Source organism: Phragmites australis, chromosome 2 (assembly GCF_958298935.1).
Source record: "Phragmites australis chromosome 2, lpPhrAust1.1, whole genome shotgun sequence".
In the NCBI taxonomy this organism is placed as follows: domain Eukaryota; kingdom Viridiplantae; phylum Streptophyta; class Magnoliopsida; order Poales; family Poaceae; genus Phragmites; species Phragmites australis.
Genome location: NC_084922.1, coordinates 24,120,770 through 24,147,964, shown reverse-complemented (window position 1 = coordinate 24,147,964; position 27,195 = coordinate 24,120,770). Strand labels below are relative to the sequence as shown.

Sequence of the window (27,195 nt, the reverse complement as noted above, 5' to 3'; positions counted from 1 at the left end):
TATTCACAAGCGGGTCTCATTATATGTATGCACACATAAAAGAGGAGTTTAGATTATATCATATGAGTGTCATGAATTATGATCCTTGTTCAATTGATACCAATGTCTCATATCCTTACAATTGGTATCATTTCATTAGATCATGATTTATGAAGCTCTCTCTCATACGCTCTAACGCTCTTCCTCGAGTTCAACATATGTTTATAACTCTTTTTTGAGATTGTTGACAAATAGGGAGAAATTTGATAACCAAAGCAAGAAGTAAGATACAAAATATTTAGGAATATTGAAGTTGACAAAGGGGGAGAAGAAGAAGAAACAAGAAGCAACATGAGGCACCTATATTAACAAAGGGGGAGAAGTTTTTGCATGGGTCAATCAAAGGAGATAGTGGCAGTGGAGAAAGGGAGAGCCACAACAAAGGGGACTAAATTGTAATAACATGCATCCAAACAATATGGTAAGACTTTGTGCTCTCTATGATTGGTATCATTTATTATTTTTCACTTGCTTTGGTTGTGTTGTTATCAATCACTAAAAAGGGGGACATCGTAGCAAAAGTGACCCTATTAGGATATGATTGTGATTTTAGTGATTAATGACAATATAGTCATTAGGACTAACATGTTTGTCAATAATATACGTTAGTAGGTCTCATGGATGCAACACATCAATAGGCCACTGCATTCGGGATAAAGTTTGATTGAATTAGAAAAGTCCTATGAAGATTTGATCCACCGAAAGGTCCGGTGTAGAGGAGTTTATACTCACCGGAGCATTATGTCTAGAGGCCGATTGCCTTATCAGATAGTCCGATGAATATGACATGAACTCACTGGAGTATTTCTAACAAATGGGGAGAAGGCTGAGGACCTCATCGGGTAGTCTAGTGATCTGCACTGGGTAACATCGGAGTATTTCCTGCAAAGAAGAATGCAAATGCAGAAGACTAAAGATCAACCCACTGGATGGTCCTGTGATTGGTTTGTGCACACTGGATTATAGCACCAAAGTATTTCTTGCAGAGGCTTAATTGCAAGTGTTGAAGAATAAAGAACAATCTATCGGAATGTCCGGTGCTCTAAAGATGAATGCACCAGAGCATTTTACACAGAGAGGCTGCAAAGGCTGGCTCAAGATAACTCACTGGAAGGTCTGGTGATGTATTTGAAGGCACACCGAAGTGTCAGGTGTTCATAGAGGCATTGAGTGGAGTTTCAACGGCTAATTTCTAAGTTTGTACTCACAGGATGATCCGGTGTTAGTACTACTGTTCTCGTCGGATCATCCGATGTTAACAACTTTTTGAGCCATTGGGAAAACTGCTAGTTGGTGGGTTTGAGGCTATAACTACCTCTCCACTTAGTCACTTAAAGGTGTGGCATGCTGCTAGAGTCTAGAGGAAGCTCATATACACTTGAGAAGACATCTATGCCATCAAAGTACTTAAAGTGAACCAAGGCAATGAAGCACAATATTAGAGAGTGTTTAGTGCTTATAGGCCTAGAGTGAGTTGTAGCTAGATGCTGCAGCTTAAAGAAGGGATCAAGGAGTGATCCTAACTTGTATCGAATAATACATCGGCGCCTTAGAGTCTTGGTGACTCACCGGCAACTTGGGCCTTGGTGACTCAAACTTGTTGACCCTCCAACTTGGTGTGGAGTGGCGGTAAAACACGTGTACAGGGATGCAGAGACCCTTGCCTTGGTGGCTTAAGCTCCGAAATGATCATAATGGCAAGTGACCGGAAAAGAGGCTAGTGGTGAGACCTTGCCTTGGTGACTTATGACTTCTCGTGCTTGAGATCTTGTCTTAGTGACTTGGTAGCTTAAGAGCTATGACCGGAGGAGACTTGACGACCGGGAGCATATCCTTTTTGGAGCTCAAAAGTGGACTAGTGACATGGAGACCCTTGTCTTAGTGGAGTTTGTCTCTCTACCTTATTTACATGTTCGTATTTACATATTTGCAATTTACCTTGTTAGAGTAGGTTGCAATCCTCTTAAACGGTAAAGTAGACACACTAGATAAACCTAAGGTATATTTAGATAGAAATTGAGATAAGTTCATCTTGTGAAATTTTTGGAGTCTTTAGTTTTTAAGTGTCCTAATTCACCTTCTCCCCTCTCTTAGGACGTCAACGTTCCTCACAGTAGATCATTGCCGGTTCATAAAAACCGACAATGATAATGTATCATTGTCGGTTCACTGTATCCAACAGGCATAAATAATTTAGCTGATGAAAACCGATAGTAATACTAACCTATTAGCACTGTCACAATTTGTTTTATGAATCCAACGGTGATACTCTTCAGCAAGTAATCACTATCGGTTTCAAGACCAACAATGATGCCTGTTGGTGATAGTTGTGTCTATATAACAGGCTATTTGAACTGCTAAGTTGTAAAGGCTGTGCCTATATATTCCCCTGCAGCTACTGCTAGCGGTATATAACCGTAGCTACCATCATTTAGTAGATTGCATTGTTCTATGTAGGCCAGCAAGAACACCTCGAACAAATCTTTCCAATAATTGGCACAGGAACTCCTCAGGAAATTTTGATCCAAAAACTATTTATGTCACCAACTGCGTCTTTGTGAATATATGGGTCAGCAAATCAAATCCAACAGGACAGAATCAAGTCCAACTACAAGAAAATATCTCTAACAACGCTTGTTCCGGGATCTATATTTTAGCTACCAGCAGCTAGCGGCGATTCACACGTGTCTCTCACCATTCTGTTAGGAGAAAATAGATCAGTCTAAGGACAATTGTTGAAAATTGCAATCAAAGGTCTCTACAGAGCCTTCAGTGTCTGGATCCTCAGTAGGAGGCCTGACTTCCGGAGGCTGCGGGCCCCTTCAGACCACCTCTCCGGTACGTACGTAGCCCCGATAGTGTGTAGGGCCTTCGGCATTAATACATACCAAAGGGGATACAAAACCTCCGCAAATGGAGATGTCTTCTAAAAACCTCCGCCAGACGGAGAGGTTCGAAAAAACCTATCAGACAAAATCCCCCGGCATCTTGAAGGCAAACGCCTCTGTGCCAGAGGAGTGCGAAACCCACTAGCCTCCGAGAGGCACAGCCAATGGACCAAAGGGGTATAAATCCCCCTCCCTGTAGGAGGAGGTATGGCCCACGTGACTCAAACACGTATGGTAAAATGTAAAATCATCACCTTACAGTCTCATCTAAGACACAATAAATACGTCATTTATGAAGATATGCTAATATTAATTAAAATCCCACTCTGCATGGCACGGGAAATAGTATGGAATCCCCAACTGTTCATTGCAGAGGCGGCAGCTTCCGACACACCATCGCCAGGCTCTGGACAGATTACCTCCGGAGCCGGGCAATGGCTAAGGGCTAAGGGGGTCAAGGATCACCTCTCCTGACTAGCCTTCGGCTTCATCTCTGACACGTCGTCGCCAGACTCCGAACAGATTACCTCTGGAACTGGGCAGCCGCTAGGGCCGAGGGGGTCGAGGACCACATTTCATGTCTAGCCTTCGGCTTCGCCTCTGACACGCCATCGCCAGGCTTTGAACGGATTACCTTCAAAGCCAGGCAACGGCTGAGGGCTGAGGGGGTCGAGGACCACCTCTCTTGTCTAGCCTTCGGCTTCGCCTCCAACACGCTATCTCCAGGCTCCAAACGGATTACCTCCAGACCTGAGCAGTGGCTGAGGGACGAGGGGGTCGAGGACCACCTCTCCCATCTAGCCTTCGGCTTCGCCTCCGACACGTCATCGCCAGGCTCTAGACGGATTACCTCCAGAGCCATGCAGCGGCTGAGGGCCGAGGGGGTCGAGGACCACCTCTCCCGTCTAGCCTTTGGCTTTGCCTCTAACACGCCGTCGCTAGGCTCTGGACGGATTAGCATTGGAATCGTGCAGCGGCTGAGGGCCGAGGGGGTCGAGGACCACCTCTCCCATCTAGCCTTTGGCTTCACCTCCGACACACCGTCGTCAGGATCTGAATAAATTACCTCCAGAGCCGAGCAGTGGCTGAGGGCCCAGGGAGTTGAGAACTTCGGTTTTGCCTCTCACACGCCATCGCCAAGCTCCGAACAGATTACCTCCAGAGCCGGGCAGCAGCTAAGGGCTAAGGGGGTCGAGGACCACCTCTAGAGCTTGTCCCCAAAGGTTCCAGATGAACTTTGTTGGGTCAAAAATCTGGAACAAATTTGGAAGAAGACTCTACCAACACCGAACCTGAGGAGTACACGATGGTCAGGAATGATGTGTCGCCACTGCTTCGCCCAACCCTCCTTAGTTACCCTACGTGTCTACCGCTACCAGGTTCCCGAGGCCACCTCTACCGAGGAAGAAACGAAGTCGGCTATGACCTATGTGAAGTCTCGGTATGTCAGTCATCTGAAAATCCAGCCATCGTCTACAAAAGGGGATGAAGAAGCATGGAACGAAGGCACACAGACATGTGGTCACCTGTTCAAAGGATCCCATACACTCCGGCCCAAAAAGAGATACAATCGCCCCTAGAGGTCCAAATTATATTATTAATAACTCGTGCATCCGGAGGACGCATATAAAGAAGCAACAGTACAAAGACCACTATGGAGGATATAGACCCCGAAAGAGCAAACCATGGGGAGAAAGAATACTAGGTGGCAAAAGGCAACTATGGCCCGCAACAAGGCCATAGTCAAACGGCAAGACAGGGATATTCATAGCCTCACCAGAAGCTCCTCCGAAGGTCGCCTTTGCCTCCTACGGATCCCAGCAAGGGTCGCGCATGGAGCAGCGTATGCACCTCATCTGCGGCTTGCCGCCACGGAAGCTAATGCAGTAGCTGGCCCCCGAGCTGTCGAAAGATGAAGAAGAAACCAAAGAAGCCACTGTCGGGGCCTCCTCCCCTTTCTTCCTGGCCTCCTCCCTCGCCACCGAAACCGTCGGCTTCTCCATAGATGCCTGCTCCTCCCCGTCGCTCTCCCTCTGCAGGAGATCCCAGTCGGTCTCCTCATCATCATCAGAAATATCGATGATCTCGATAGGCGCGGTCTCCTGAACCGGGGGTTGAGCAGGAGCGGCAGGCAGCTTTCCACACCACAGGGACAGAAGCAGGACGACCGCCAGCGTCACTGTCGGCAGCCGAGATGGCCCATCCCCAGTAGAAGCAGTCGAGATCATCGACATCTCCGAAGAGAATGAGAAGGAAGATGATGTCATATTCAAGTCAAGGTTAAGTGCTTTCTCGTGGGGCAATGGTAAATTCAGCCGGATGACCCCAACTTTATATCTGGGCCAAGTAGCAACGTACGCCCAAGAGATGAAGCGGAACCAATGCGACATCGCTCCATGGCGTCCCCAATTAATCCCTAAGGGCCCGTGGCCATATTCCGGTCTTTCCGCCGACACGTGGCAACATCCCACGGCAACGCCTCATTTTCTCGCACGAACGTCCCATCATATTAATGACCTAGACTCCTTTTGACGCATGCCAGGAGCGTAGGCACAAGACCCTAAACGAACCCATACATTATCCAGTCAAAACACGCCAGTGACACATCCCGTCCTGCCACCCTCAAACAGGCAAACGTGGGGAATCCCCCGATTCCACATGTAATCTCCACTCTGAGAAACTCAAATAGCAAGAAGACCCATCACCAAAGAAGTCCGAAGAATCTAAATTGGCCTCAGCACGGACCTCGGAGTGCATCACCTCCACCGACGCCCCTTCGGCCTCAGGTCCCAATACCGCATATACCAACTCCAACAGGCTCCTGAGCATGCCTTCTCTGCCAATATGTCTTCAGTCTTCAACTTCGACGCCGACTGCACCTCCAACCTCAACATAAACCCCGAGGCATGTCGCCACCACCAATGCACCATCAGCCTTGAGCTTCACTATCAACACCCATAGTTCCCGCCGAAAAACTTCTCAGGGATAGGGAATTGCCTTCGGGTATTCTTGTTACTATACCAAGCTGGAGTTGGCTTTCCTCTACATCCTCTCACCTCTCCGAACGTCAGAGCCAGAGAATGAGGGGGTATTATTGGGGGGGGGGGGATAGAACAGCTTGAGGATAATGGTTGAAGATTGCTATCAAAAGTCCCTCCAGAGCCTTCGGTCTCTGGACCCTCAGCAGGAGGCCTGACTTCCAGAGGCTGCGGGCCCCTTCAGGCCACCTCTTCGGTATGTACGTGGCCTTCTCGAAACTTGGAGCTACAACAAGCCCCTCTAGAACCTTCGACTCCGGACTCTCAATAGGAGGCCTGACCCCCGGAGGCTATAGACCCCTTCGGGCCACCCCTCTGGTGCCTGTGCGGCCTTCTAAAGCCTAAAGATGCAGCAGGTCTCTGAAGATAATATCATGGAAAAAAGGACACCCTCCCTATAACCGACCTGACGTGAGGTAACGAGCGATTAATGCTGGTGTAAGTGGTGCTTATCCTGACACCCCTATACGATATGAAAGTCGTCCTGACACCCCCAGCAGAACAGCGTCAGGCCACAATTGGCGACCGACTCACCCCTCATGGGACAGGCACCACAATAGTTACCATGGTAGATATTTATCTTCTATGTAAGGTAAAAAGTAATTGTTCGGGATAAGGCCCAGTAATTCAGTCAGATCCTAGATATTTATACATCGTGATAACTTGTACTAAGCTACATACCACCCTATAAATAGGAGGCCGTGGTCATCTGGGTAGGGACCGGTCACAAGGAGAACACTCAACACAACACAAGGGGCAACACACAGGACACAGAGGTGCACAAACACAAAGTCACACTGTGATACTCCCCCTAGACCGATCTATTTTTCTAATATCAATACATTTGTGGTGTTCTTTCCTCTTAAACTTCGTCTCCAAACTTAAGTCTCCTCCTTAGAAGAAACTCTCATCATATTTGCTGGGTAAGACAATCTCTTGCTCCAACAAATTTGGTGCCTAGATAGTTTAAATGAGTGCATGCTGCACATGTGTGCATCTCAGTTGGTGCATGCATGAAACTGATCATAAACTAAAGTTCGGATTGGTTAATTGTACACATGAAAAACCTTTTCTAGTCATTGATGTACATGCCCATATTCTTATGCCCCAGCTCCATGGATAAACAAGAACAAGGTATAAATAAAATGAACGTATCTCACTTTCAACACTAACAAAGATTTAATCACGATACCGCATAAACCCCATTTGTTGCTGATTCATAACCGATACTACTACTGTTTTTTAACTCGTCAGTAAACAATCGGTAATAATAATCGTTGATTATCATTGCCAGTTGCAAAAGTAGGAGTATAACATATTTTTGAAAGAAAAGTAGGAACGTGTAATATAACTGCTTGCATATGAGCTGACGTACGTCTCTAAGTAACATATTTAGGAAAACTATGGAATCTGGAAAAAGAATAACACTTTGGGGAATGTTGTATTTTTTGGTTCGGTTTGAAACCACTTGTGGCACACCTCGTGGTGTGAAACACATGCACAACTAAGCCTTCAACTAACTAAACTAGTTTAAAAGAATATGTGTCCTTGCCTCTCCACAGCGTTCCATACAGCATTTTCTCATCATCTTACCTTCACATATGGGACAACATATTTAGTTCATTCACTCTACCACATAACCGATCTTTCCTGATGGCAAAAATCTGTTAGGAGAATGCATAAAACCGTCACTAAAGTAATTTCTGACGTAACCGTCTGGCAAATTTGTACATAGATAGATTGGCGCGACAATTCCAATTGTCTGACGAGTAGCCATCAAGTATATTATTTTTCTCAATGATGGCTCACACACCCGCCGTTAGTAAAATTGCCTGCCGTCAGGAGAGACATGTCCTATGATAATGTCACTGCCAGTCTTTGCTTGTGTCAAACTGAGCTGACGTACTCACGTTTGGAATTTTCTTGGAGTCAATACAATTTGACTAATCTATTACTTTATACGATTATAAAAATTATAAAACAAAAAATATATTAAAATTAAGATAATTGTCATTTAAGAAAAATATTATAATTTATTAAATAGGACCTAATATTTCAAACGATTCATTAGTGTAAAACCAAAATCAATTATTAGCCTACAAGTATAGTGTAATACTCCATCTACCTAACGCAAGAATTGAATGCTTTTTGCAAAATTCAATATAATAATTTCTGTACATGTTTGAAAATATGTTGCTGCGAGTTAGTATTAAAAGTTTAATACTATCTGTATCAAAATAATATTGGATCATTAGTTTCATAAGTAGTATGTTAGTTTAGTTTTGAGTCACTAGGGTATGTTTTCCACTAACAATTGGGAGGCCGCAAATTTTTTTCTATAACGTATAATATATTTATTCTTTAGTTGGTAAACCAGTATTGTTGCAGATATTTCAGTTTCGTAATAATTACTGACTGTAATTTTGCACGAAAAATCTTAAAATCTTCCAGCATATTGAAAAAAGTATAAATGTTTGAGGATAACAAGTTGGCAATGTACCTTTTAAACATGAAGACTGAAGTTGCATATGAAAACCATTATTTACGGAAGAGCAAGATGCAGCAGTCAAATTTTTATCAGCATGGTGTGACATGCATGCACACCGGCTCCAAGACGAGATCTCTCGCTACACGCATTGCCTGATGAAGTTGAGAACTGGAGGAGGCATCACTCGATGCTCTCACACCACAGCAGCTCGACCTCTCGCTACACGCATTGCCTGATGAAGTTGAGAACTGGAGGAGGCATCACTCGATGCTCTCACACCCCAGCAGCTCGATCTCTTGCTTTGAATGTGTAGGTCCCATCAATCGTGAAGATTCCCCAGTTACGCATGACACACTTAGCTCACAAAGCACAGCAGCTAGCTTCTTGGGTGGGACCCTACTAGCTTTGCCTAGCTAGCCTCCTAGCAGCACCAAACCCTATATAAAAGCCCGCGCCTCCTCCCTCTCCAAACCAAGCCCTTCCATCCACACTCATCCAGAGCAAGCAAGTTAGCATTCCATCGATCTGCTACAGCTAGCTCGATCATTCGGTATTGATCGTCGCATAGATATATCTACTAGATAACTAGGTTGTTGCAAGACAGAGAGAGTAGCTAGGAAGATTTTCTAGGCAGGCACACATATAGATTGGTAGATTTACGTTTTGGTAGGAAGCGAGCAAGTTAGCGAATGGAGAAGATGAACGTGGCGGCGAGCAGGAAGCCCGGCGACTGGAGCTGCCGGTCGTGCCAGTACCTCAATTTCTGCAAGCGGGACGCGTGCCAGCGCTGCGGCGAGGCGAAGCTGGGCGCGGAGCGGACGGACTACGCCGCGCTGGGCGGCGACTGGGACGTCAAGCCGGGCGACTGGTACTGCTGCTGCTGCGGCGCCCACAACTACGCCTCCCGCGGCAGCTGCTTCAAGTGCCCCACCGCCAGGAACGATGCCGCCGCCGTCGCGCAGGGCTGGGGATTCACCGCCGCCGGCCAGGCCGGGATGAAGTCCGGCGACTGGATCTGCCCAAGGTGACGGCCCCCGATCGATCTTATTAAACTAAATTGCTCAATCGCTCAGAAAGAATAATGCAGCATGTATCATACATGCATGCATGCATGATGCATGCAGCAGTAGCTAGCAGTTTAACTTGTGAAATCACTTATTTAATTATTCAACTACCTTTGGCAAGGAACAAACATACACTGCACCCTACTTTGCACAAATATTAAAATGGAGATCATGCAGAAAAAGAAAATACTATGTTTATTCAGCTCCTCCACTGTTCGAAAATGTCAACTCAAGTCCTTGGAATATTCTGCCCAGTCCGCAGAATCTGAGCTGCCAAATAGAATTTCTTGACGTGTCGGCTCTGCATTCCTTGTGCTTAACTAGTAAAGAGGCTCGATCGATCAGTTGCTCAAGTGTGTCAGTGTTTGTACTTGTTCTGAATGCTAATGTTGCTGCATGTTTTGGTGCTGCAGACTGGGTTGCAACGTGCAGAACTACGCCAACCGAACCGAGTGCTTCAGGTGCAATATGCCCAGATCATACTGCGGTAAGCAGCTACCTACCACTCTTGTGCTCAACCTGCAAATGATGGCATTACGCTTGACAGCGACAAACTGCTCTAGTGCTCCCAACTAATCTAATCTTCGTTTCCGTTTTCCTTTTTCAGGTTGATCGGACGACTAACTACACACACAGAAAAACAGCTAGAAAAGAAATAAATAAACGTGCGAGATTGAAGAGAAATGGACGAGATTGATCGCCGCACCACGAGGACTTTTTTCCTTTCTTTTTTTTCATCTTTCGAATGAATACAATTAGCCCTCGGACAACTCGAGGTCGAAGGCTAGTCATTTGGAAGAGCAGCAGCAACTGAAGCTAAAAAGGAGATGAGGATATGTGAAAAAAAAGTGTGACTGATGCTAATAATCAGTCTTCTATGTCCCGCCCTTTTTTCTAATAAAAGCAGAGGTTAAAGAAAGGAAAATTCGAGTTCCCTTGATTTGTCAACCAACTTTTACTCTCTCTTTATACAGTTAATAACAAGTTCCTAAGCCACTTTGGTACCAAAGAAAAAGGCTGATTGATGCATGTATGTGGATGGAGCATTACATGGACTATTTCTAATCTTTTGACTGTTTACGGCAATTCCGGTGGCGCAGGAATTTTCCAGACAAACAAAAATCTATCCATAAATAGATTAGATGCCTTCCTCCGTTGCTAATACCATTGTTTATGGCATATGCAAAACAGAATGCTGAATGTTTAAGCTGCCTGCCTGCCCTGATCGATGTGAACGACGTCTTCTTCAGGATCGTCTCTTCTTGCATGTACGATAAGATTCCGGGAACAATCATGGCCCGGCTTTACTCGCAAAAGCAAGGCGAGATGCAGAGAATTGTTACCACTTTGGGGCTTCCATCACAACCTGAGAGGTTGAGGCTCAAAGGCCTGAAGGCTGAAGCACATAATACACTTGCTGCATGCATTTGCAAAGCTTCTGTAGCTCTCAGTTACACATCTCAGATGCTGCCTCAAATCATCGATCCGGAACATCTCCTTTTGTGCGCGAAGATGAGAAGAAAAAATAAAAAATAATAAAAGTGCGAGATGATGAACAGGAACATGAAGCATCAGGATATATAGCTCTACATGCATGACCATATTGTTCAGCATCAGCATGCACAAAGGGTAGTTGTTCAGTCTTAGCCTTATGACTTTGTTTGGGCCCTGTTTTTTAAATTTATTGCTAGCTTCTGTTTCTCAGAAGTCAAAAGCTGAAACAAATATGCTAACTTATTATTGGTTTTTGAAAAGTTGAAAAATTGACTTCGGATAAAATTAACTAAAAACTAATTAGCTAGCTAAGATTGACTTTTCTGGCTTTTGGTGTACTAAGAATCTAAAAATTTCTTGTAAAAATCAATAGCCAAAAGTCATAAGCAGCTTTCAGCAAAAGCTCATAAATTTCAGCTGTGCCAAACAGAGCTGAGGCTTTTTAACTTTTGGTTGAAAAACTACTTTTCTGGCTTTTGGCTTCTAATTTTCTTTTATTGACTTTTACAATAAATTTTTAGCGTCTCAATACACCAAAAGTCAGAAAAGCTACTCTCAATTAGTTTCTCAGTATTTAATTTAATTTCTCAAAAACCAGCTTTTCAGCTTTGCAAAAGCTAACTCAACAGCTGAACTGTTTGGTTCGACTTTAAGCTTCCAAGAAGTAAAACCAGAATAAGCCGAACCAAACACAGCCTTAGTGCCTGCCTTACCCTCAGCATAGAAAACCAATTGGTGCTGCAGCAGTTTCTTTCTTTCTGCATCTGCTTCCTTGTCTCTGACTCTCTGGTTCCTGTACAGGGAGAAAGAAAGAAGAGCAGCAGCCACTTGTTTGGTTCAGGGGCTGCAGACAGCCTGCATCGCTGCTCGCTAATCATGCACCACTTTTGCAATTCCAGTCCACCTCTGCTCAGAACATTAATCCATTCATTCATGCCCTCCTCCTCTCCCTCTCCACACCAATCAGCAGATTCTCTGGAATACCAGTGATCAGGGCCCTCACCAGCTTTCCTAGGTCAAATGCACTGTTACAACTCCTGGTGAACACACTGATAATTGTCTTGCAGGTTCGCTTCTGGTATGTAGTTCTACTGTAATACTAGTGGAAGATGGACAACAGATGCTCAATGTATTGCGGAAATTGCAACAGCTGCAGCACTTGCAAAGTATTCACCAAAACATGGAGATACATTATTTCTGATTAGGATGACAGCTTAACAAAACAAAATTTTCCTTTTTTTTCTTTTAGACGACAAAGCGAGATGTTGTCACAGTTACACTTGCAACTTATCTGAAAAGAAAAATGTGCTCCTTGTGTGAAGTTTAGATTCCACAGTGTCTTCATTTGTTCTACTCCTATCAACAACCTGATCTCGAGAAACATCACATCAGCTATTTGATTCCTAGATTCTTGTTTGGAATTTTTTTTTCTGGAGTAGCCAAACCACCAAAAAAAGAACTTACATATCTGGGCTCACAGATGGAGTCATCAGCATCTTTGACTTGGTTGCAACTTGCAAAGCAGATGCATACCCAAATCAACATGCATAATGCATTGAACTATCAAGGATTTTTATGAGATGAATCCTTCTTTCTATCTTAGAATTTACATATGTGCTCATCGGCACTCAAAAGCGCAAGCAGCTACCACTGGGAACCGATACGAGGAACCGGAGTAAGCTGAGGCATATCATGGTCGTGGTGTTCTTGCGCATATGATGGCCTCTCTGACCAAGGCATCCAATGGGTCCATACATTTCTTGAGCAGAGGGTCATCATCAGGCAAGATCCCTACAAGGTCATCAGATGCAAGGATCACCATATTGACAGCTCTCACGAGAAGAACCTGGAGTGATACTCGCAGTAGATTTCTCGCGCCTTCCATGTCCCCCTTCCGAAATGCATCGACTGATGGTAACACCGTACGCTCCATGGAAGCTTTATCTGGACATAGTACCTCAAACCCCTGACAAACAAATTTGAGCAAGAAACAATTTAATCATATGCCCCCAATCGGATGGCTGAAGAATACTACAAAAGAAAATATCAAATAGAATGCTTCAAGGAATCTCACTAGGATGACAAATTGGCATTGCATAAGTTATCATGGGACTGGCAAATTAGGAATGGACAAGCTACAATAGGTCATAAGACCTGCAGTTGTCAATCTTTTTGTGACCTGAGCTTTCAGACAAAGGGAGGTATCACAATGCAAAGCGACTGGAAAAAAATCTGACCATCCATCACTGACGTAGGAGTTGAGTTGTCTAATTTGTGGAAACTGCGTATGAGTGTTACCTTCGGCTGGAATTGTGGGAAAGAAGGATACCCGTCCAATAGATTTGACACCAATATATAGAGCCGGTCCTCATGAGCCAATATGGGCCAAAATAATATGTTACTATATCAGGATAATATGTTACCACATATACTTAGCACCCCCTTCAAGATACTGAGTTTGAGTAGATGAAGCTTGCACTTGAGTTTGTGTTTTGGTGAAGAAATCTGCAACTTGCAACTTTGATGGCACATACTAAAGAGTAATGGTTTTTTGTGACAATGAGACCAAGTAAAAGAAGTAACAACACCAATATGCTTTGTGAGTTCCTGTTTTACAGGATCATTTGCAATTTGTATAGCACCAATATTATCACATAGAAGAGGTGTGGGTGCTTCACAAGAGACACCAAAATCAGCCAACAACCAGTAAAGCCATACAATCTCTGAAATGGTAGTGGCAAGAGCTCGAAGTTCTGCCTCTATATTAGATCGTGATACATCAGCCCATTTCTTAGACTTCCATGTAAGAGTAGAAGTACCAAGAAGAATACAATAACTAGTGACAGAACGTCGATCCATCGGATCACTTGCCCAAGTAGAGTTCGAGTAAGAATAAAGCTAAAGTGGACTAGAACGGGAATAGAACAAGCACTGTGATGATGTCCCCCCCCCCCCCCTCTCCCCAAGTAACATAATACTCAAAGCAAATAACCAAAATGCACATAAGTAGGAGCACTCACTCAAAATATAAACTGTATGTGCAATATCAGATCTAGTGACAGTGAGATAAACAAGACTACCCACAACACGACGATATCAAGAGGAGTCCTCAAGGGGTGTACCATCAATAGGATGAAGTTGCAAATGAAGCTCCATAGATGTAGCAATTGTCCGATTATTAGTAACGCCAGAGCTAGCCATGAGATCCTAAATGTATTTAGATTAAAAAAGATAAAAACATTTACCATGAAGAAAAGCATTCTTAGCATCCATCTGAGAAATAGTCGAGGAACAAGTAACAGCTACTGCAATCAAGGTGCGAATTGTGGTCATGTGAGCAACAAGAGCAAATGTCTCGTCATAATCACGACCCTTGGTCTGCTAAGAAACTTTGGTAACAAGACAAGTTTTGTATCTCTCAATAGAACAATTTGACTTTGTCTTAATTTTAAACACCCACTTACATGTGATAGGAACTACATGAGATGGTAAGAGAACAAGATCTCAAGTACATGTACGATCAAGTGCAACAAGCTCTTCAGACATAGCAGACTGCTACTCAGGAATAACAGATGCCTCCTGATAAGTAGATGACTCCTAAGCTACAACTGCACTCGCACGAGGAAAACCCAACCTGTCAAGAGCCTCAATAGTAGCACGGTCACATAGATTATAACGAGGACCAGTAGACAACTCATTAATAACATCAAAATCTAAGGACAGGAGCATCAGGAATGACCGAAGAGGTAGGGTTGGACAAATGATCAGAAGGAACTACAATCCGACTAGTATAGACATGGATGATAGGCGGAACATATGACGAAAGAGTTGAATCTGGAGCGGAGATGGTGGAGTAGAAAAAACCAAATCAGAAGTGGGTGGATGGAGATGGAATAGGAGCATGATCATCAGATGAAGGAGAAGGAAGACATATGAAGGAAGTCAACTCTGTGGGAGAGGATATGTGCTGAGTGGAGGGATTATAGAAAAAGGGATGGTCCTCAACAAAAGTCACATCACGAAAAATGCACATACGATGAGAGGAATGATGAGAGCAACGATAGCCCTTATGCTCTGGACTATATCCAAGAAAGACACTCAACCGACTGGGCAGATAACTTAGTTCGCTCACGAGGTGCAAGCTAGACATAGCAAGTACAACCAAAAATCTGAAGATAATCATAGTTAGGAGGGGTACCAAAAAGAGCCTCACTAGGGCATTTGCCAGCCAGCTTTGAAGACACCTACCAATTGATAAGATATACGACTGTAGAAACAGCTTCTCCCCAGAATTAAGAAGGAACAAAAGATGCAATGAAAAGTGCGCATGCAGTCTCTATAAGATGACAATGTTTGCGTTCAGCAACGTCATTTTGAGCATGAGCCCCAAGGCATGAGAGCTGAGCAAGAGTGCCCTCAAAGGTGAGAAGCTGACAAAAACAGAGAAAAGATATTCTCCTCTAGAGTTAGAGCAAAAAACTTTAATGGTAGTAGAGAACTGAGTGTGGACCATATGAGCAAAAGATTGATATATAGAACATAACTAGGAGCTCTATTTCATGAAATAAATCCAAGTATATTAAGAATGATCATCAATAAAAATGACATAATAACTATGACCCCATTTTAAAGCAAAAGGTGAAGGACCCCATACGTTAGAATGAATAAGATCAAAATGTTTTCAGAATAAAAAAGACTACTAGAATATGAAAAGTGGACTCAACGAACATACGACCTAAACAACCCTGACAAACCTAAGTAGACAGACGCGATCCACACAAGTGACCAAGACGATGATACTACTTAGCAAAAGATGAACCAGAGAACGATGCAATAGATGACACACGAGCAGTGGAGCTAGTGGAAGAAGGAAGACACAAGGTGTCCAGAATGTAAAGACCAAGAGACCCACTACGGTGACGACTAGTCCCAATCACACTCCCGCTTTGAAGAACCTGAATAAAACAAGATGAGGTTCAAATCTAACAAAACAGTTCTGATCAGTGACTTGGTAAAGAGAGAGGAGATTAATGGATAATCGAGATACAAAAGAAACATCAGGTACAAAAAAACAAGAAGTGGAAAGTGCACCCTACTGAGTGATATGACAAGATGTACCATCAGTCTGAATAGAACCTCTAGTAGTGATCGGCTTGCAAGCAAACAGCTGGGACTTATCAGATGTCACATAGAAGGAAGTTCTAGAATCCAAAACCCAAGACTGAGAATCATTGTCATGAGCAGCTGCAACAGATACAGAGCCTCGGAAAGGAGCTATATTACGAGCACAAGCGACACGATGTGCACGGAAATCAACCAATTTCTCTGGATGACGAGAGAAGCAATTCTCTGAATGATGGCTAGTTTTCTTGTAATGCTCACAAGGAATACCCTTAGAAGAACCGCCTCTAGTTGTCCTGGTCCTCTAAGAAGCTGCAAATACACTATGAGGTACTGATACTGGAGTAGACATGAGCAAACAAAGATGAGTCACTTTAGCAATCAGGGCAGACAATACATCAGCAATGAATGGAGTGATGGGGTTATTGAGCAGCTACATTCTAATAGACTCAAATTCCAATCTTAATCCATGACAAAATTGGTACATGAGGAACTTCTCACTGAACTCATTCTTCTGATCATGACAGCCAGAACATCCTCCGGTGCACTGAGGTACCATTAAGAGCAATAGTCCATTCAAACGATCAAAAACAGTATAGTACTCATCTGTGGACAAATCATTCTGCTGAAAGCCATGAAGTCCTATCATCAGAGTATGCAAAAGAGCACCACTATTATGAACATATCGGCACATCAAATAATCTCACATTTCCTTAGCTTTCTTGTGATGCTCAAGACTCATAATCAAATATTCCTTTATACTAGCGACAATGGCGCTCATAACCCTTCCATCATTATTTTGTCAATTCTTGACTTCAGTAGCACTAGAACCATCTTTTCACTGATCAACAGGTGGAACATCAGTCAAGTGAGATGCCAAAGCATAACCCTCAATATGATTTTCACAGAGAAAGCCCATTCTTAATAACTATGACCATCGAGCTTAATAGGGATAGCAATTACATTAGGTTGTGACATTCTGGAAGCAAACAAAATACGATAGATAGTAATAGAAATAGCACAATAGATGAACAGTACGCGCACATCGTAGTATATGAACAACGCTAAACAGTATATAAACAGTTCTACAACCAACCAATGAGTACCTCCCTTCGAAATATTCTCCACAAAGCAGCAGTCCACTAGCAGTAGCACGGGCTAGAGGCAGCAGAAGAATGGGTGACGTGACAACTAGTACAACGGCAAAGATGGGCTGGAGAGATTCACTCGCTGTAGGACAGCCGAAGGAGGCAAGATCCACGATGGGTTTGTGAGGAACCATCCAAATAATATTTTAATTAATTATTAAGTCAATTATTTGTTTAATCACAACTACGATGATTAACCAGAATATCACCCCGGTAGTTTCATCATGTATTTATTTTCAAGATCGGAACACACGCCTTTACAACAAGCACATAATCACAAGACATAATAAAGAGTAAGTAATTAAATTAAGTTACAAGTTTTTAAGTAGATTAAACTTTACAATAAAATACATAACTCGAGCATTTGCTAGAGTAGCTATGCAACGGAATAAGTTACATGACGACAAAAGATGGGTAGCGTCATTTGCCCTAAGGCGCCATCTCAAAATAACAATACACGAGTAGAATGGCACTAATCCTGTCCGTCGCCAACATCGGTGCGCGTAAAATAGCCAAAAACTAAACCTTCCTCATCTAAAAAGCAAACGAAGCACGTGAGGACGAAGGCACTTGCAAGACTTAATCCATAATGGGCACTTATAAATAGCCCGACTCCAAGGAGAATACAATTTGAATAATTAGCAAGGACTCGGGCACAAGGTTAAATGAATTTTATATGCAAGAGAAATTTTGACTCAAATGTAAGCATCTACACCTAACCATAAACAACCTTATATCCTAAGATCGTTACCATACCATAATTATAACTTGAACCGTATTAAAACTTCAACAACATCACCATACATTTCCCAACATACCATCATGACCACAACTGAAACTCTATGATTGATGCAAATGAATAGAAGCGTGCTCATAACCGAGAGCGCGATAATTCGAATTGTTTTACACCCTACAGTGAGTACTCCATTACCCACACGACTTGAGGACCATATGGCTTGCGTGACCACACAGGTCCACACAAGGGGTACTCATGTAAACCTTTCCCAAATAAGCCCTAAATGTTTGAATATGCATCTCGGCATGCGGGGGTCATCTAGAACTATTCCCAAAGTAAACTAAATACCCCTTCCAAACCTATTATACCGACAACACACGAGACTAGCATGCTAAAAGATCACAGCTACATAAGGTATTCGGCTCATCCGTCCCATATACAGATACATGGTAAGTATTGACAAATGCTAAAGCCAACTACAATAATGGACGGTGTTTAATCGATTCAAGCAGGCCTATAGCATCCGAGACTCCCTTCTCGAGCCATCCCTATTGCCCGCCTAAATCTCGGCTCGTCCTCAATAACTTACACCATCCTCCATCATCATTATCTTTGTGATATAAAGTAAATCGTAAGCTCGTGAACGATGGCCGAACCACCGCTCGACTTCTACCGATGACCTATGAAATGCTAAGAATAATGTATTCCTTTTAAGTTATACCATTATGTGACATGAACAACTCAGATTACAAAGGATCAAGCGATAAACAATATCAAGGGAGGGTAATGCAACCAATATGATCTAACCCAAAATCTGACATAATACTCATTGACATGTAAACATACAGAAAATATAACTTATCAATTGACATAATATATGATCCAAAGTAATATGATGAAAATTCTTATATGCTTGCCTCGTGGTTCAGCTTGATCACAATTCACAACAATGAAATCCGGATCGCCCCTGATCACACCCACGTCACCCTCCGGTCCTTCGTTCATTAAAGAAGAATGCGTGCAACGATGAGTATGAAATAAATGCAATAAGATGCGTTACATGATGCATAACTGTAGTGGATGCGTCATAACATCAAGCTAAGAGTACAAGACATACAAAGGAACAAAGAAGATTTGCGAACTAAACTACATTGGAAGTTGATAGACATCCAGATAGTCTGGGTCAGGCCGGAGTCTCCGGCTTGGACCCTTTAGGTTGGGCCAGACCCTTTAGGTCAACCTCTGGTTTGGGTTCTCGGTTAACTCCTAACTCAAAATAATTCGGATTATCTAGGCTAGGTCGAATTGTCCGAGTTTTAATCCGAGCGAGGGTGCTCGATTAAAATTAAAATGAATTACCCGGAGTGTCCAGGTGGACCTAGATACTCCATATTCTAGCAAACTTGAAACTCGCAACGATTTTCCTTGGTTGATCCATCGTGCATGTAAAACCCTATCCCACTCAAACACGTAAGAGCACTGGTACAAGGGTTCTAAAGTCAAATTGCTCGCTAAACAACACGATTTTTGGATAAACTCAACTGGGCTCACCCAAAACCTCTGGGTTTAACCCGGATACTCCGGATTCCTCCAGAGAGCACTTTGCAAAGCTCAATTTTTGGTTGATTTGATTCGCATGTTAAAAACTAACACTCTTAAGCATGCACTAATACTTTAGTACTAGACCTACTACGCTCACTCTAGAAACACGATTCACTAACTCCACCTCAATCCACTCCAAAAAGCTCAAAACCTCAAGAACATGATATTGCTTCACCATCCTTTGTTTGAAGCTCACGAATCCATCTAAGATCGAGCCAAAAATGTGCATTTCCACTAAGGAAACCCCAGGGACTTACCCAAGATCCTCTGCCCAAGATGGTGACCTTCGGTTGGGGAAGATTCAAAGGAAAAGCTTGGAGAAGAAATGAACGAGCTGCTGCAAAAATCAGAAAAGAGAGGTGTGACGAAAATGGTGGCCAATCCTTCAAATCTCCATGCATGCAACCAAAAGTTGGATGGATTAGAAGCCAAGGACGTGGGGAATGCGTTAGCATAGCATGCATACCTTGAATCCTTGATCTTGGGTGGGATTTTGTGGGAAGGAATGGAGAGAGTGCTTGAGAGGAGAGAAGAGAGCAGCTGCTGCTGTCTTGGGCGTGGATGAGTGAGGGAGAGAGAAGGAGGTGGGACTGCTGGTGGGGGAAAAAGGAGGGGGTGGGCTAGTCCAAGATGGGTCCACTTTTAAGAGAGATGAGCTAAAAACTGCTGCTAAATTTTTATAAGAGCTTGTGCAGTGATTCACTTCTGAGCAAGAATTAAACTAACAAAAATTCTAACGTCGGTTATTTCCAAAACACTAGCAAAAGTTAAAACCACCATAGGAAAATAACAAGCACTGAACAAAGCTCATGATTAACATGATGCCCATGATGCATGATCATGCTTAATGACATGCTTACGGTATTGGGACGTGACAGGGCTACTTCGGATCAGGTGCACAATAGCAACGGAATCGAATCGCGACGGACGCGCGGTGGGGCACGGGGGAGCGATGCACCACGGCAACGCAGCAGCAGAAACGAATTGTGGCGGGCGTGCGGTCAGGCGTAGGCGCAACATCGAGTGGAGGTGCGGAGGGGGGGGGGGACGACGGACCACGGCGGGTGCGGCAGCACACGGTCGGGTGGTAGCACAAGGGCGCGATGGAGGCGTGATAAACCGTGGCGGGCACAACAAAGGACGGCAGTGACGAAAAACGACGAAGGATGGCAGTGACAGCGGCCTGACGGGAAGACAAACGCACTCGCAACGACGGGCAGCCTCAAGTGGACGAACAATGGAAAAAAAAATTGGATTCGGGTGGGATTAGTTTAAGCCTAACCCTAATCCTAAACCATGCTTTGTTACCATGTTACCTTGGCTGGAATTGTGGGAAAGAAGGATATCCGTCAAATAGACTTGATGTAAATATATAGAGCCGGTTCTCATAGGACAATATAGGTCAAAATAATATATTACCATACCAGGTTAATATGTACCATATATACTAAACAATGAACTTTAAAAGAAAGGCCTTGCTTCTACTAAAATGCCTAAGCAGAGCAGCAAGGTAGGAAACACAATTTCTTGTTACATCCTGCTCCTTAATTTTTCAAGATATGAAAACACTTACAAAGAATAGATACCTCTTTGTGTTGGACTAAAGGGGATCAGCCCCAACTTATATTGAAAGCCAACATAACTACCTCTTTATTAAAGAAAGTGGAAACATAGATTTTCATGAAGCACACAATAACTGATAATAAAAAAAACAGTTGGTTTACCTGGCTCTCCAGCTTGTCTAGATAACAGTTCGTGGCAAACGTATTGTCGGTGGCCAGAATCCCAACACGTACATTACTTCCATACTCAACAGGTTTCAAGTTTGCAGCTTTGAGTTCCTTTACGGCACAATCCCCAACATGCAGGAAAGGAACCGAACAACCCTGTGAAATCTCATCATGCCAGGCATGTAAGAACTGGCATGGCATAACAATGAAGGATGCTCCAGATTGCTCCAAGAAGAGCCTCTTCTGCCTTAACTTCCCAAGAGCAATATTACAGTAAGAAGTGAGTTGCGTTCCAGATGACAGTAGCTCTTTCTTGACAAGCGGATCATGGCAGACGACGAAGGGAGGCGCCTCTTCTCCATCCCTGGTACTCCAACACACAAACTTCTCTAAAAATCTGAGAGAGGAAGTCGAAGATGCCCCCATTACTCCGGCTGTGCCTGATGGATGAAAAGTCGCAGAGGAACTTGCATCCAAATTCTTTGGTTTGGAGGGATCAATGGCACTGTCGATCTTGAGAACGATCGGAGACGGTCTTGCACTATAAGCAAAGCATGAAGACTGCGATCTACAAGAGGCCCATCTTCTTGCACCACCCACACGATGCAGTGGGTCAGATAAGGAGCAGCTAGGAGACATGGCTACGCTTCTGCGGGAACAGGTTTCGAGTCAATTGTGTAACAGCTTTGGCATTCTAGAGACACACTAAGCACTGGTAAACACAAAGCTGAATTTCAAGAAGTAGCAAGTAGAAACTGACCTCTGCAAAGACATCTGAATCACGGCAGTTGCAGCCTGTGAAGTCTGAACACCACGGTATGGTGACAGTGTGTAGAGAGACTGGCAAGGATGTAAACTGGAGAGGCAGAGTTGGAGTTAGGAGAGTATCCCTCTTCCTCCAAGCAGACAGATGAGAATATGGCAGCTACAAGTATTTTGTTGGTGGAAGGGGTCTTAGATCTTAACAGCAATTACCTACTAGTAAACAAGGGGCCACATCAAATGCACGTGTATAACTCAGACTGGCTAACAATAACAATCATTATAACAGCGGCAGGAAGGGAACAGATAGGGAGGAATCTCAATTATTGAAGTGAAATGAAGATGATGTTTGTTTTTATCTTCTGTGAGTAGGGGACTCTAACCAATACTGAAGCACTGTGGAAGACTGTGACCCATGACTTGGAAACTGCCTCACATCTCAATCAGAGAAGGTTATCACTTCAGCTCACAGCACACATCAACTCCCATCTCCCTGGCATTGCTGGCTTCTTAAGATTCAGTATTCGACTCCAGGCTTCAGCTGTTAAAATGGGCAAATAAAAAGATTACTGCTCCGATTTTTCACCAGCAGAAAAGCATAAAACGCAAGAAAGGAAGCGTACAAGATATGAACAACCCCAAGGGACAAAACTCACATGACGGTGGGGCTTAGCTAGTCTCCTCACATGTGCTCTCATCATCCACCAGACACATCAGCAGAGAGCAAGAGACAGGGCAAAGAGCCACATGCAGTTACATATGCAGCCTTGCCGTTGTTGCAGAATAGAACAAGGCAAATGCTAGGACAGCAGCATTACTTGCGAATGATGGACCACCTCGTAAATAGGGCAAAGTGTAACTACTGCATGTGTCCTCGTTTCCTCACTTCAGTCTGTATGATTTATCAGCTGGTATCTCAGATAATTTTTTTCATAAACATTCCAAGTACCCCTCAAATATTATTCCTAATACAGAAGATAAGTAGAAGCAACACAACATATGTTAAGTTGTTTCAACTTATGACCAACGTGATAAGATTGGCAATTATAATGTTATTGGACAACTTAAAGAGCTGAACTAAGCAAGTGCTGTTCATTCTGTTGCCCTCAAAAAAAAAAAAAAACCCGAGATGTTCAGGCATTCTTTTTCTTTTCTGGAATGAGAGGGTTTAGCCAGGTTTATACCGGCAAAGAAAATCAACAGGTTATTCTGCATGGTTGCCATGGAATAAATAAATACCAGTATTTCAAACATAAATCAAGAGAAATAAATAAGAGAAATTCCATGTTGGATCTAGCAACAAGATAAATATCCTGCTAAAGGAGGCCACAATGCCAGAACTCTTAAGTCTCAACAATGAGAAAGACACTCCTGCCTCAATAGCAGAAATATTGGGGAAACAAACATGAAGCTGTTTATGATCAAAATTACAGATGGAGTGATCATGTGAGCCTTCAATACAAAGGAGAAAAGTAAACGTTACAGTATTGAGATACACCAGAATCATGTTCAGGTTATCCTTGAAACTGTCTTTAACACTCCAATAATGGAAATGAACTAAAAGGATTAAAGGTTGTAACAGCGGTGTCTACTTCAGTTTTGACTTGGCAGAACTTTGCATTGGCTTGGCAATAGAAACAGAAGGACTACTTCTTGCCGTCTTCTTTACATTGTAAGTTATTGACATGAATGCACAAATCAGGGCAATCATAATGGTCGGGTAGACATAAGCTGATTGTGTTGGATCACTGTTCACTGGTTTCCCGAATAGTGCTTCTTTCACTAGACCCCAGATAACCAAAAGGGTACCAAACAAAGTCATCCTCCCAGGATTTACGATGCCAACGAGTGCTCCAGCAACACAGAAGTAGCTCCCCGCCAGTATCTGATTGAGGATAGAGACAGTATATTGTAAAGAGTTCATGCAAACATTATTCCATAAAGAGTTGTAGATTGGTTATCAAAAAGCACCTCTAGACGCTGGAGATCAATTGCTGCAGAAGCATTTTTGGCTTCTGTCAAATTGTACATGTCAAACAGGTCACTCCACCTTGGAAATGCCATGCTTTTAGTGAGGCTGGTCACGATAGCTCCAGGGTAGAGCATGGCCTTCACAATAGACGGTGGAAATATCTCATTTGAAACCAACTGACACGATGTAACTTGAATTGGTGTTGTGCATGTGCCTGCTCTACAAGGGACCCTGAAATGCCAGAAGCAAAATCTACTTAGCATATCATGTTCCTGCCCTTAAAATTACTACAGCTCTTCTACTCCCCAAAATCAGCTCTCATACACCATCATTACTACCTCAAACACTACAACAGAATGAAAACGGACAACATAAGTGAGTATGGTTATGGGAGTGAGCCAGGCCAAGGTTATCTAGCATCTTCAGGAGTAAGAGGGAGCTCAAAGGAAATGCAATAGGTGGCGCAGGGTTGTGGCAAAAGAGTACAACAAGATTATTGTATTCTCTGGTATAATCATGAAATATATGAAAAGAAAGGAGATGGTTCCCTCTATGGTTTTAAAGAAGGATACTCATAGAAGACTGAAGAATGCCATAAACGTTCAATTTAAAACTGAGTCACAGTAAGCACTTACGTATGGCAGCAAGCTAGGGAAAGAAGAGGAAAAATGCAGCGTATTTATCTATTGTTAATTTAGCAAAGGGGTTACTCTAAAATTTAGCTGCTGCCTGCTAGAGCCTGGAGTACATTTTTCAGATCTCAGTCTTCAATCTATACCACTGCTTTTGCCCTCTTTGGTGCCTGAGAGTGGAAAATGCATGTTCTCGTTTAGCTCAAATACGGATATCCTAGAAGGATGGCTTTAAGTTTCTCATCATATTTTGTTGCATTTATCTTCTTTATTCATGTACGGGGATGTTTGTATTGTCAAGTTACTAAAATTTATGAGTTATGGATTATAATCACCGATATGCTGGGCAATAAGGTACACATCATGGGGGTAATCACTCGAGGTAGTTATATGCATCTTGAAAATTTGCAGGTGCCTTTTGTAGTCACAAGTTCTACACCATAACATGTATATTATATTTTCTAATTTGATGTTTTTCTCAATGCAGAGCCAACCAATATATTTTCTCCCCCATGCTTTTCTTCCTTTATACTGTAATCATGCACTAACATCAACATGTACTACAATCAAACCTTTCTGGCACTCGTTGTATATGCATACAAGGATAAAAACGTGAAGTAGTCACAAATCAAGATTACAAATTTGAGCCATAGGATTATTGTATGGAAATTCATACAAGTGAATGAACTCACTGGATTGGGTCTCATAAATGCACAAGAAATTCATCCTGATTCTATCCGAAACTCCGAATAGATATACAATATGACAAAATGTCGTTAAAAAAACTCTAGATAATCTCAACTTGCCTTATTCCTTAGTTTTGCTAGAATTCGGGCCCTGGCCTCCCACCCTAATGGCTTCCAGAAACTGTGCCCAGCCTTAGAGGCTGTTTGTTTCGGTTTCGGATTGTGACTTTCAGCTTTTACAATCCGAAGCTGAAACAAACAGACAATTTTTTGCCATAGCTTTTTACAATCTGCTAGTTGGATTGTGGGAATCCAAGAAGCTGGTTTCCCTCAACTTTTCACAAATTGTGAAAATCCATTTTACTGAACCGCCCTTCAAGGTTTTTTAGAATCCACAATCTAAATTTTTTTCATAATCCATAAGCTACAAGCTGTTTTTCAGAATCCTCATCTGAAACAAACAAGCCCTTAAACCATGTACATCCAGAAACCACATGCAGCCAAGAGTACTGGTTTAAATAGAGTACCTGGTTAAATATAAGCAAATTGATAACCATCCATCCGACTTTCCCCAACAGCAAGACTGCATGAGCACTCAGGCAAGTTGGCTGGTACATGAAACTCGACGGTACCTTTTGCGGTTCGGCTATCTAAGCTAATACTCTGCATTCCCTAACCATTATAACATTTGACTGCAAGGTGCCACTGCCTGCTGTTTCTTGAGCTGGCAATGACGCCAAGAAACAGCGTCGACAGAGCTGAGCAGGGTCGATGATTATAGTAAGATTTACCACGGCATGTTATAGAAACAAAACACACCCTCGATGAAACACACATACAGCATCCCACGCCCCCAAGAGCGTACAAACAGTGAAGGCGCTAGTGCTAACCATTAGCGAAGGATGACGGATCTAGCCCCTAAACGTATGCGCTCCCTCCACTCTCTCGCTCGCGTTGCGGCGGGAGAGGATCGGGCAATTTCACGGGGAAAGCAAGCACGGAGTCGGGATTGTCGCGAACCTGAAGAGCGGGATCTGGAGGATGATGAGGAGGAAGTAGGCGCGGGAGGCGTAGAAGGAGATCCGGCGGCTGGTCCACCCGCCGCCCACTCGCCGCCGCTGCACCTCGATCGCCCCCGGCCCCGACCCCACCACCGCCGGCGCCGACGAGCTCGGCCTCGCCTCCGCCGCCGGCTTGTCTCTCCTCGATGGCGCCATCGCTCGCCTGCACCGGCCGCTCGCTGCTTTTCACCACCGATTAAATCGTCGTCGTCTGACGGGTCGAACCAATTGTCACACCAAAAAAAAAGAGAAGAAGATAGATTCCTAGGCCCAAGAAAACCAAGACAGGTCAGGTTTTAGGCCGGCCTGCCAAGAGAAGCTTTTTCTTTTCCTTTTCCTTTTTTGGACCGACCTGACGCTGGAACTCGTCGAAGTTGCTATTGTGAGATGTTACATTTCCGTACCATATTGATGATAGTCGTCCCATGATCATGAACAAGTAATTGCAGGCTACTCATATTTGTTTGACCGTAGAGAAACACAACGGCAAAAAAAACAAAAACAAAGCCTGAACGTTCCTAAACGGATCGATTGCAAAGATGTTACGGGTAAGCTAGTTACGGAAGCATATCCTCTGACGTTGGTAGGATGAAAGTCACCATGCAGTTGTCCACCTATCTATGGGATCCGGATTCCCTAATTTTAGAGTGTGAAGTCACAAGAGAACAGTAAAATATGATAGAATGAACAGTCCTAACGGAAAACACAGTAGCATGATCACTGCAGCAATGGTG

General features: G+C 43.4%; 3 protein-coding genes across 6 annotated transcripts; 1 reads left to right on the top strand and 2 right to left on the bottom strand.

Moving 5' to 3' along the window:
- Positions 1-8,929: 8,929 nt before the first annotated feature.
- Positions 8,930-10,452, top strand: LOC133909947 (uncharacterized). The gene is made up of 3 exons (XM_062352471.1): positions 8,930-9,477; positions 9,931-10,004; positions 10,125-10,452. Exons 1-3 carry the CDS (start codon positions 9,143-9,145, stop codon positions 10,127-10,129), a joined length of 414 nt encoding a protein of 137 aa, XP_062208455.1. The 5' UTR covers positions 8,930-9,142; the 3' UTR covers positions 10,130-10,452.
- Positions 10,453-12,384: 1,932 nt separating this feature from the next.
- Positions 12,385-23,195, bottom strand: LOC133904134 (uncharacterized). Of its 4 annotated transcripts, XR_009907404.1 has the most exons (5): positions 22,109-22,585; positions 21,343-21,788; positions 14,134-14,218; positions 13,310-13,516; positions 12,845-12,977 (listed from the first exon to the last, which is right to left on the bottom strand). XR_009907404.1 is itself a non-coding variant. In XM_062345651.1 (4 exons), the coding sequence occupies exons 2-4, from the start codon at positions 21,772-21,774 to the stop codon at positions 12,970-12,972; spliced, it is 525 nt and encodes a 174-aa protein (XP_062201635.1). In that variant the 5' UTR covers positions 21,775-21,788; positions 22,109-22,579; the 3' UTR covers positions 12,844-12,969. The 4 variants fall into 4 exon arrangements, 2 of the variants coding, with proteins under 2 accessions (XP_062201622.1, XP_062201635.1); XM_062345651.1 differs by lacking the exon at positions 13,310-13,516 and having other exon boundaries at positions 12,844-12,977; positions 22,109-22,579; XM_062345638.1 differs by lacking the exons at positions 13,310-13,516; positions 14,134-14,218 and having other exon boundaries at positions 12,385-12,977; positions 22,109-22,530.
- A 272-nt stretch (positions 23,196-23,467) lies between these two features.
- On the bottom strand, positions 23,468-26,707 carry LOC133904129 (uncharacterized). The gene is made up of 3 exons (XM_062345626.1): positions 26,421-26,707; positions 24,082-24,313; positions 23,468-23,995 (listed from the first exon to the last, which is right to left on the bottom strand). The coding sequence occupies exons 1-3, from the start codon at positions 26,615-26,617 to the stop codon at positions 23,699-23,701; spliced, it is 726 nt and encodes a 241-aa protein (XP_062201610.1). The 5' UTR covers positions 26,618-26,707; the 3' UTR covers positions 23,468-23,698.
- Between the last annotated feature and the right edge of the window lie 488 nt (positions 26,708-27,195).

Coding starts and splice junctions, on each gene's coding strand:
- LOC133904134 (XM_062345638.1), bottom strand. CDS start 21,774: ATGGGGGCATCTTCGACTTCCTCTCTCAGATTTTTAGAGAAGTTTGTG. Junction 12,978..21,342: donor TAGACAAGCTGGAGAGCCAG/GTAAACCAACTG, acceptor TTTGTTTGTCAG/GGGTTTGAGGTACTATGTCC.
- LOC133904129 (XM_062345626.1), bottom strand. CDS start 26,617: ATGGCGCCATCGAGGAGAGACAAGCCGGCGGCGGAGGCGAGGCCGAGC. Junction 24,314..26,420: donor CTCCAGATCCCGCTCTTCAG/GTTCGCGACAAT, acceptor CTGGCATTTCAG/GGTCCCTTGTAGAGCAGGCA. Junction 23,996..24,081: donor TTGATCTCCAGCGTCTAGAG/GTGCTTTTTGAT, acceptor ATCCTCAATCAG/ATACTGGCGGGGAGCTACTT.
- LOC133909947 (XM_062352471.1), top strand. CDS start 9,143: ATGGAGAAGATGAACGTGGCGGCGAGCAGGAAGCCCGGCGACTGGAGC. Junction 9,478..9,930: donor GGCGACTGGATCTGCCCAAG/GTGACGGCCCCC, acceptor TTGGTGCTGCAG/ACTGGGTTGCAACGTGCAGA.